Here is a 10,992-nt window from a genome sequence, read left to right as displayed (position 1 = left end):
GATGGTGACGAGGATACTTCTAAATTCACTCCATATTGAGAATGCGCAAGGAATATAGAAGCACGTTTTATACCTCAGGGTGGATTACACTATCTCCCAGTAGCACCACAATTGCCAGATATCGTGCTCTCTGCTGCCACCTTAGGGCTACATTTATTTTAACATGGCCTAACAAAAGCTGAGAGAGAGAAAGCATACAAACAAACATGCAATATTAGTAATAAAGGGCCCAAAAGCCTACCCCTTTGTTACTCCTCTTCTTGCTTCTTCACTGGCTGCAGATTAATGCGATGAATGTGCGGTGCATGTTTTGGCCAGCTCGCAAATGCGTGCTGCACAGACACCCAATGGGAAGGGCTATGTGCTGGAACTCATGGGTCATGCCTCGTAACTCAGCAGTATCACTATACTCATGCCCCACAATTCCCTTCCTGCCCCTGGCTTTTCCAGCATACATAGCAAAGAGTGTGAATTTGGCTTATTAAATCAAATTTCAGAGACCCCTATCTTGTTATTGCCAACTAGCCCATCCCAGGATGAGCACTGTTCTACTCCATACTTATCTCTCCCAGCCTCTATGGTGTTGTAGTATACCAGAGCACCAGGCTGACTTAAAATGATGCTGAGGGACGTAGTGAAAACTACTCAGTGCCTTCATTTTAACCTCTCCTATAGCAGGAGCACAAGGAGGGACAATTCTCTAGGGCCAAAAAATATTTACTTAGGCAATCTGTGCGATTCATTGTTGCAGAAGGAAAGAAAGTTAAACACTGGTTGAAAGGATTGGACTTTTTTTAAGTATTTTTAAATCACTAAGAGCAAGTCTGGTTGAGAGAGTTACCGAGTATTTCCAGCTCCCATTAAAGTCAGCGGTCAGTGTTAATTTTCCAGCTGTATTATACAATGTGAAACTCAGTTCCAGCCCCACATGGAAACAGAGTTTTAGTTACACCGTCCCTTTCAACTCAAAGGACTCCAAAGCACTGTACACATGAATCAGCTCATTGACCACTGAAATGCAGCCTTTTCCGTCATTGTTCCCCCATGGGTCAATGGTAAGTTCGCTTTCTCCACCCTGGTTTCCTCAGACTTAGATTTACAACATGACAGGAAGCCTCTCCGAAGCTGCTTATTGCAACGTGAACAATTTGCTCTCCCATCACACCGACATTTTCACTCAAAGTTAAAAAGCTGCAGGCTCTTACGTCATACTCACTGCTGTAGTATCTGAGCACATTCATCTCCAGCACAATTCCACGTACAATTGCTTTGGTGAAGAGGCACTGAGGTGAATCAGTGCAGGCAGAATTAGAATAGACCCTGCTTAGGCCCAGAGCCTGCAGTGAGCTCGATGTGGGCAGACCCCTCTGCTTGGGTGGAGCTCATTAAATTATTAGGGCCTCAGGCACTACTGAAGGGAAAAGGGTCCTGTGGCCAAAGCACAATACCGGGAGACAGGTAGGTCCCCACTGTGCCCAAGGATTCTTGTATCTCTTTATAGAAATCATTGAATGACAGTGTGTGTCAGTTTCTCACCTACATAAAGGGAGTACACCTACCTCACAGGACAGTTGTGTGAATTAATCCATTATTTTGGAAGTGCTTGGAGATGGAAGGGGAGGTAGACATGCAAAATGTCATGTCCTGGATGCAAATGGCCTTCCTTTTCTCCAGCATAAAAAGAAACAATTATAAAACTGACCTCCTTGTTTAAAAAAAAAAAATCTAGTCAAATGAGTGAATTTAATGCTCAAGGATGAGGCCCCAGCTGCATTAAGGGGGGTTCTATTCCCCCAAAATGAGGGGGAGACCACCACTATTATTCAGATTTTACACTCTAGTTCAAAAGAAAAAAGAACATTAACCTTATTGTACTACCTCAACCCCCCTTACCTGCCTATATATATTTTGTCCCCCACACACATACACCTGGGGAAACCACAGGTGAAACTCATTCAGGCCACTGCAAAAGTCCTGGTTTTGACTTATCAGATTGACCCCACATACACACTTCCTGAATTCCCCTCCCCAGGTAGCAATCCCATTTCCACAGGGGGATGCTGTTGTACCCAATAATCCAACTTCTAATAAACCATCCTCTGTCTTCTCTATAACATATTTAGTTTGGCTGATCACTGACCAGATCCACACTTGTCTGACTGCCTTGATTACAGCAGAGCATTTCAGGAGGGAGTGAAAAGTTTTCATAAAAACACTCGGCTGTGATCAAACAAATCAAAGGGCAAGCATGACTGGACTCAAAAGCCAAGGGCAGCCGTCACAGAGCTGCTGTTATCTCTGGCATTGCTGGGTCACCAGGATATTTAGCAGTAACATGAAAAACCCCTGGGGAAATGCTACATAACTACTCCAGACCGAATGGCAAAACAATAGGATTTGCAAGAATTGCTTCTAATGGCCTGCTCCGGGTATCAATGCCTCCTAGCACACTAACCTTGCAAACACCTAGTTGTGGGGAGTTTCTCTTCTGCTGCCCCAGATAAGGTTAAAGGCTCATCAACAACTCATACAAGAGGATTCAACACCCCTCCAGCCCCCAGTACAAATGCCTGTTCCCGGAGTCACAGTGTGGGTCCAGGAGAGAGAGCGCCCCACACTCTAGAACAGGGCCCAGCAGCAGTTCCCCCCTTGCCATTCCTAGGGTGGCTCTGCCTCCAGGTGGAGCATGCCAGAGAGAGGAGGAGCTTTTGCAATCCAGCCCCACTGCCACATTTATCAGGGCCGTGGGAAAGCATGGAGGCTGCAGGCAGATTGCTCTGCAGGTAAAGGGACTCTGATCCCATACCCCTACCTGCCTGCTCTTTCTGGTCTGTTTGCTCTATTCACCCCTGTACCGGTCTGTATTGCAGAGTCTCGCTGCTCCTTCTGTGGCTCCAGCCCGGGCTAGGGAGGACTCGAGTGGTGCAGGCTGCTCCCCCAGGTTGGTGAAATGAGACAACAAGAGATTGTCAGAAACATTTCCCTTTTCTCTGCGGGGGAGGCCTGGGCCTTGGTGTGCCTGCTCTGCAATCTAGCCCCCGTTGCTTCTCTGTTCCTCTGCCCGCACCCCAGGTTTTATAGAGAGCAGCTGCCCTTCCAGGATCTTTTGGGTGAAACTGGACAAACGCTTCCTGCAGGGAAAGTTCTTCAGTCTGGAGCTCGTGGGTGAGTAGCAAAGTGACAGATCTCAAACCAGGGGTGGACTGGGGAAGTTCTCAAATTGCCTCTAAATTCAGAACCGGTGTGTTAGCTGCTGAGGGACTTTCTCTTTAAATGTTCGCTGGTGACTTATTTTAAAAAACTGGCAGGATGGTGGGACCAGAGTGATGTGACTTACCAAGGGTCTAATAGCTGTGGCCTTGGCCAATATCTGTACAGATGGGTGTAACTAACAGCTCCAGGAACCTTCTCCTTTGTGCCTTACATCTAATGTAACTAAGAAACAGGTGGAAGGATGGTCCAGTGGTATAGGTACTTGTGCAAGGCTTTGGAGACCTGGGTTCAATCCCCTACTCTGGTGCAGAACTTGGGTAAGTCACTTAGTTTCTCATCTACAGCTAGGGACAATACTACTTCCCTACATGACAGGGGTGTGAGTTTGACGTGCTCAAACTCTCCAGTAGTGGGGACTGTAGAAGAACCAGGCATGGCAGCTAGTTAAACAGTGTCTGCTAGAACCAGCATTTCTCAAATGTGGTGCATGTGGCCACCAGGGGCTTTTCTTGCAGCCACACCATCCTGGGCTGTGATGGGGGGGTGTAGTGGCCACTCCCCCTCCCAGGTGCTCCTGGATACACCACCTTGGTGTTGGTTTCTAGGGCCACCAGCAGGGGTTGGGCCCAGCCCCCATTTGGAGACACCTGGGGCACAACACTAGAGGAGTACTGGTGAGTTCCCTACCTTCCCAGGGGCAGTGGGACTCAGATTTGGCCTTCAGTCCCGGGGTGGTGGGGCGGCAGGCTCCAGCTCCATCCTCCAGCCACGGGACTTTGGGCTCCACCCCCACTCCCACCCTGCTGCCTCCCTGACCCCCCATCCAGGGCTTAATTTGTCCCCAAACTTGCCAGAGATTAGTAAGTCTGCTGTGAAAAGTGATACTTGTATGTTTGTTAATCACTTTTCACAGCAGACTTACGAGCTCCCAATAAACAAATTACAATGCTTTGGATGTGTATATGTGCATATTTATTTTTTTCCTAACGTTAATTAAGTATTTTAGGAAATATTGTCAGAGCGGCCACCAGCAAAAACTGTCCTGAATGGCTCCTCAAGGCATCTGAGCTACAGGCTGCTATGTACAGAGAACTAGGTTCTAAGATAATGTAATAGGTGAGTCTTGTGAAAGTACAGGGCTGTCACATTCACCCTAATGGTGTGGTCTTACTGGCTTCTTTAAGGAACATGCTGGCTTGACCAATTTAGACCTACCTTCTGAATGGGGGTGAGGATTGTAACTCCATCTAAATATCACGTGGAAAGTGTGACCTTGATGTACCTGAGTCAGATGAGTTACTTAAGCTTTTTCCACCTATATTATGTTTCTTGTCAATAACTAGATGTGTCCTTTCCTTGTCATTAGACCCCTCTGGTGGCACAGTCCTGCTTGATGAGAAATTGGCTGCTCGCTGTGGCTATGTTCTGTCAGTAGATGTGTGGGGCAATCCTATCTTCCGGGCTTCTGTGCTTGGCTGTCATGTGGCAAACAAGGTGAGGCCCAAAGCCTACCTGGGAGGCTTGGTCTCCAAACAGTCACTGTAGGAAATGCGGACTGATCACATAAGACTGTGATGCTATATGACTTCTCAATGGGGTATGATGGGAACATGAGAAGTCGTGCTGACTGCATGGAGGAGGGAAGATTGATGCCTCTGCACACCACCGGGAGGACGGGTCAATTTGCCTGGCATGGGACTTCCTCTGCTCCAATAAAATGACACTCCAGATTGTTGTTGCTAACTGGCTGCCCATTCAAACTTGTCTTTGCTGCTGCTGGGGAGTCTTGAAAGTCTCACTGGAAAGCAGTAGACTTGTAGGCATCTGCTGAAAAGGCCACCAGGTGTAGGTCAGTCACAGGCTTGTGTGATTTAGAACCATAGTAATAATGAGGGGATGAGGTACTTGCCATACTTGGGCTACAGTACATCACCTGCTTAAGTGCTTGGCCTAGAGCTGGGAAGTCACAGAAGCCCTGGGCTCAAGTAAAGTAAAATGTTCTGGTTCAATCCCACTCTGCTATAAAACAGGGTGAAATGGTGTGAAGAATAATGGGCCAGCTTTGCATTCTACTAAGGTCTTTGCTTAATTGTACTGTAAGTACTGATTTCTGACAAAAAAACCTTTCCCTAGATGGGAAAGGATTTCTTCCATTGGGATAGCTCTCTCTGTGTACTATCCAAGCGGAGATGAGGCACCAGTAGTAGTCATCTTGGTGAAGCCAGTTGAGGTAAATGCCAGGTGGGGGTTACAGGGTTTACCATGACTGGCTACATCCAGATAAATACTACTAGTGACTCATCTCCACTTGGACAGTGCAGTGGGATAGTGATCCTGATGTAAACACCCCACTCTTGTAAGTGAAGACAGCCTATGACTGACCCCAATTTTTTAAGTGTAACTTGCTGTAATACTCTGAGTCTTGTGGCAAGAATACTAGTTACTGCTGAAGTCGTTTCTTAAATTACTAGAAGTCGTTTCTTAAATTTCTAGAAAACTTACCTTGTACACTCTGTTTCTTCTAGGCAGATGAATTGTTTTCTCTTACTATAAACGTAAAGGTGTCCTCCTCTCCAGACATGAGGCAAGCTGCAACCTACACCTATCCTATGTACTGTACATACTCTCCATGGGCTCCAAGAGAAATTGTATGTGAAGAAAATTATATGGAGGTAACTTATCCATCAAAAGCTAAAACATCGAGGCTCTATGCAAATCAATGCAGTCTCTAAGTTAAGACACGTGTGAGCAGTTTACTCTACCCTAACAATATCCTGGGATAAGGGAAAGCTCTCAACTTGAGCAATAGGGACATCTGCCAATTTCACATATGTACTAAAGACGAAGTGCGTCCGCCAGAATGCTTACTAATAGATTAAAATATGTAAGGTTCTGTATCTTGGGTATTCCTGATCTGTGACCGGTAACACTCAATTCCTGCTGGGAATGCCATATTTTGTGCCACTGTAGTGGGAATCGAAAGCCTCAAAAGCATCTCTGTTAAATCCCCAGTTATACAGGGCAGGGAGCCTTAATGCAAAAGTGCTGCAACATCTAGTAAAAACCTGTTACCCTTCTTGGTTCAGGAAGGGTAACGTTTGGGGGTAGACCCCTTTATTTTACAAGACTGAAATTCTGGTGCATCTCAGGGATTTTATCAGCAAGGAGGCCAGCCTCCTGCTGGATATGTCAGATGCTATGTTACAAGCATCCAATTGCCACAGTAGAATCTTGCACCAGTCCCAAACATGAGCCAACTTCGTATACCTCTTTTTATATTCTGGTTACATAATTATCTCAGGGGCAAGGCTGCAGTGATATAGTAAGTCTTCTAGGACTTGAGATTGTCCAGCCTCATGCTAAAATGTCTGGTGCCAATGGTGAGCACTGCACCACACTTACGGAGTGGCAGCTGTTTACTACTAGTGAATCCAAACCTTGACTTCCTGTCTGGTAAGTGATGGCTAGCATTGCACCCTGAATGTTTAACAGCAAAAGCATCACATGCACTTTGGTTTAACTGGCTGGATCCTGAGTTCCAAACTCATGCAGTCCTCTACAAACCCTCGCTGTACTCTTTAAAACACTATAGAGTTAGCCAATTGTTAATTACTATGAACTGTGTGTTCTTAAGGGGAAGGCTATGAAGATTGTCACTAACGTCCTGTAAATGTAGCCTGATCAAATGTTCCATATGTAACTGAGATGCTAATAACATTCCTCCAAAGCTCCCTGCCTTCTCAGTACATATAAAAGCATGCTGCAGCTCATGTTTGCCCATCTCTGCTCCACTTCCAGGTGTCGGTGAAGAGTGATGTTCCTGCAATTTCAGACGATGACACTGCAATATGGATGTCAGCTCTGCCAGAGGTATGGAGGAGCATGTTTTCTAGTGGCTTCTCTTTGCTCTGCATCATCATAAATCAGTGGTTTGGGTGACGATGCTGTCATTCTTGGAATCTGGCTCAATCTGTGTCCGCCTACAAGCTCGACTAGAAATGCATATAATGCAGAGGTTCTATCAAACATAGATGCAAGTCAGCCTTCCAGGAGAGGAAAACTTTCCTAGATGATAAGGGATACTGATCAAATCACAGCAAGCTCACTAGACTGCGGAGGAGAAAAGTGGATGCAGTAACAAAACCTGGCCACTTATATTCTAAATGTTACTCCTTAAAGTAGTCTGGCATTTGATCTCTAGGCTGCTTCAGCAATAAAAGCACACTAAAGTAGTCTAGTTACCCAAAGCAGTGTTTCCCAGTGACCCGTCTATGGACTGGGGCTGGTCCCTGAGATCTCCCTGACACAGTTTAGGAAGGCAGCAAGCTGGTCCCTGGTATCAAAAAGGTTGAATCACAGTGTCCTAAAGCACTAAGGGCTTCTTAATTGTGGGGACTCTTTCAGGGCCACAAACATAAGTTTCCTCCAAAGGTAAAGACCATATGGCTTCTCTAGGAGATGCCTGCAATAGCTGCATGCTGCCTTGCCTTCATGTAAGGCATGTACATTTCTGTCCTAGGATAGGCTAGCAGTGTCCTCAAGTCTAAATCAGGGGTCGGCAACCTTTCAGAAGTGGTGTGCCGAGTCTTCATTTATTCACTTTAGTTTAAGGTTTCGCGTGCCAGTAATACATTTTAACGTTTTTTAGAGGGTCTCTCTCTATAAGTCTATACATTATATAACTAAACTATTGTTGTATGTAAAGTAAACATGGTTTTCAAAATGTTTAAGCAGCTTCATTTAAAATTAAATTAAAATGCTGATCTTACGCCACCGGCCCGTTCAGCCCGCTGCCTGCCTGGGGTTCCGTTCACCTAGGTCAGCAGTGGGCTGAGCGGGGCCGGCGGCCGGGACCCCAGACCTGCAGTGGGCTGAGCGGCTCAGCCCGCTGCTGCTCTGAGGCTCCGTCCGCCGGCTCCCGCCCACCAGGGTCCCGGCTGCTGGCCCCGCTCAGCCCGCTGCCAGTCTGGGATCCTGGCCCTGCCCACGTAGAGTGGGTACCTACCTTCTCCCTGGTTCTAGCCCATTCTCTTCCTCTCTCTCTCTGCACTGAGCTGAGGGTGGGAGTGCACTGAGCACAGCGCTGGGGGTGAAGGAGCAGGCTGGGGGTTGGGGTGCAGGGTCTGGCCAGGAGCTAGAATGAGGGAGGGGGCTCGGTTGGGGCAGGAAGTTTGGGTGTGGAGTGCTTAGCAGGGCAGCTCCCATTTGGTGCGAGGGGTGCAGGTGGAAATGTGGGGGGGGGAGGTGCAGGAGCTCCCATTTGGTGCTCAGGGTGGGGGTGGGAATGTGCGGGGGTGTGAGGAGGGTGCAGGAGTCAGGGAAGAGGGCTGGGGGCAGGTGAGGGGGGTGCAGGAGTCAGGGCATGGGGAGGGGGGCTGGGTATGTGTGCGGGGTGCTGGAGTCAGGGCTGGGGTCGTGAGGGGGTGCAGGGGTCAGGGTAGAGGGCTGGGTGTGCATGAGGGGGGTGCAGGGGTCAGGGTAGAAGGCTGGGTGTGCGTGAGGATGGTGCAGGGGTCAGGGCAGAGGGCGGGGAGTGTTTTGGGGGGTGCAGGGGTCAGGGCAGGGGGCTGAGGTGTGTGTAGGGGTCAGGGAAGAGGGCTGGAGGTGTGGGCTAGGGTTGTGGGGGTGCTCCCAGCCCCCTGCCCAGAGTGGCTCATGGCACCCCCTTCCCCATGGCCCCTTCCCCACCTCTTCTCTGCCTCCTCTGCGGCTCCGCTTCTCCCCCTCCCTCGCAAGGGTCATCAGCTGATGGCGGCAGGGAGGGAGAGGAGGTGGGGCAGGAACCCAGCACGCTGGGGGAAGAGGCAAGCGGAGGGGGAGGGCCTTGCCTGCCCTGCAGCAGTTGCCGGCAGGATCAAGCTTCTTCACTCTGCCCCCGCTCGGCCCGCTGCCAGGGCCGGTGGGTGGGACCCGGCAGGCAGGCAGCAGCGTGCCATTAAAAATCGGATCACGTGCTGCCTTTGGCACACGTGCCATAGGTTGCCGACCCCTGGTCTAAATCTTAATGGCAGAATAATTGGGTCACATGTCCACCTATATCTCATCTCATCCAACCATGTTTCTCTTTCAGGTTCAAAAAGTGGAATACCAGGTATGGCAACTGATCTTTCTTTCTCCTTCAGGGAGAAAGAAAATAATGGTAAGCGACGCAGCCAACCTGGGTTACAGCTTCAATAATACACTGGCTCGAGTGTTCCTGCGTGCTCCATATTCCAGTAATGAATCTAAACTTGCAGTGGTGAGTGGTATGTCTTGTGGTGGGACTGAAAGGCACTGTTTCCAGTTTCTGTCCAGCAACAGTATTTCTTAACTTTCCATAGGTTAATGGTGTGAATATGAACTCAGTCAGTTCCACTTCCATGTACAAGCAGAGGTGGCTGCTTCTCTTGATTGACACAACTGTCTCATGTCCTATCGGTAGGTATCACTTCACAATTTACCAAGCCTACCAAAAAATAGTCACTTGCGCAAGCTAGTAGAAAACTCTTCCTTCAGGCCAAGCTGCAGCTGGCTCTTCAAGAGAAGCAATGTAAAAACAAACCTCTCCTAGATGCGTTCCAAAGTACGATTTGCTTAATTCATTTTTTCATTTCTCCCTCATTCCTATATACACCTTTACACAAAGGCAATAAGCCATCAAAAAAGCTACATCAGACTGTCCTTCAACTGAGTATCAAGACCAGAAAAACCCTATTTCTACCACCGGGCCAGGAGTCCTATTTAGATAATGCATATGCAGAGTTATAACACCCGCAGAAGGTGGGATTTCTTGCATAACATAAGGGGTTATATTTTGTGCCACTGCAGTGGGAATCGAAAGCCTCAAAAGCATCTCTGTTAACTCTCCAGTTATACAGGGCAGGGAGCCTTAATGCAAAAGTGCTGCAACATCTAGTAAAAACCTGTTACCCTTCTTGGTTCAGCAAGAGTAACATTTGGGGGTAGACCCCTTTATTTTACAAGACTTAAATTCTGGTGCATCTCAGGGATTGGGGGGTGCGGGATATAGAGTGGGTTTAAGAGGGAGAGTGGGTTTAAGAGATAGGTAAGTAACACGGCTAAGGGGTATCTTTGTAAGAGTGGTAGTAACTCATCTGAAATGATCAGACTACTTTGAATGCCATGCTTCTAGGGAAGGCTATAGAAGTTCTTGGTGGAATGGGCTGGGGGATAAAGAGGAGGAGGAGGTGGTGGTGGCAGCAGCCATTGTAGAATGAAGCTCAGTCCTGTTTCTTTGGAAACACAAACTCTTGCACTGAAGAATGGTTTAATCTTCTGATTATCTGAATCAACAGATGGCACCAGATTCACTGATACTGCTATAACTTGGACTGTGCCAAGCATTATCCCTACACTAGTGCCTCAAGAACCCACCTTCGTGTCCAAAAACATTTCAGTGGGAGTCGATGGCCAAAGAATAATGCACCCTGAACAGAATTATATTCTGGAACACAACAAGACACACATTCAAATGACTGTCCCCATTGGAGCAGCTGGGGGCAGATTAAAGGTTAGTGAGAACCTATCATAATTTAACACCCTCTGGAGACTAATAAAGGAGATCAGAGACTTCCAAACAGGGGTCCATCGAGCAGTTGCTGGTGGAGATGTGTTGCATGATGCAAGCTTCTTCAAGATATTAAACTGGATTAAAAGACTATTAAAAATCTACTAAGGGCTCAATCGCTCTCTCAGTTTGAGCAAAGCTGGGGTGCACTGGAGAAAGGTATCAGGAAGCCAGTCCCTCAATCTTGATTGCCTGCCCAAATATAAGTTTAT

At 47.7% G+C, this 10,992-nt stretch overlaps 1 protein-coding gene across 1 annotated transcript; it reads left to right on the top strand.

Annotated features, from left to right (window-relative positions):
* The first annotated feature begins 2,751 nt into the window (after positions 1-2,751).
* On the top strand, positions 2,752-10,744 carry LOC142071373 (uncharacterized). Its single transcript, XM_075126178.1, has 9 exons — positions 2,752-2,783; positions 2,871-2,941; positions 3,073-3,165; positions 4,580-4,707; positions 5,739-5,885; positions 7,012-7,083; positions 9,284-9,451; positions 9,534-9,630; positions 10,509-10,744. Exons 1-9 carry the CDS (start codon positions 2,755-2,757, stop codon positions 10,742-10,744), a joined length of 1,041 nt encoding a protein of 346 aa, XP_074982279.1. The 5' UTR covers positions 2,752-2,754.
* Positions 10,745-10,992: the final 248 nt, after the last annotated feature.

Source organism: Caretta caretta, chromosome 3 (assembly GCF_965140235.1).
Source record: "Caretta caretta isolate rCarCar2 chromosome 3, rCarCar1.hap1, whole genome shotgun sequence".
Taxonomy (NCBI): Eukaryota; Metazoa; Chordata; order Testudines; family Cheloniidae; genus Caretta; species Caretta caretta.
This window is presented reverse-complemented; position numbering and strand designations above follow the sequence as displayed.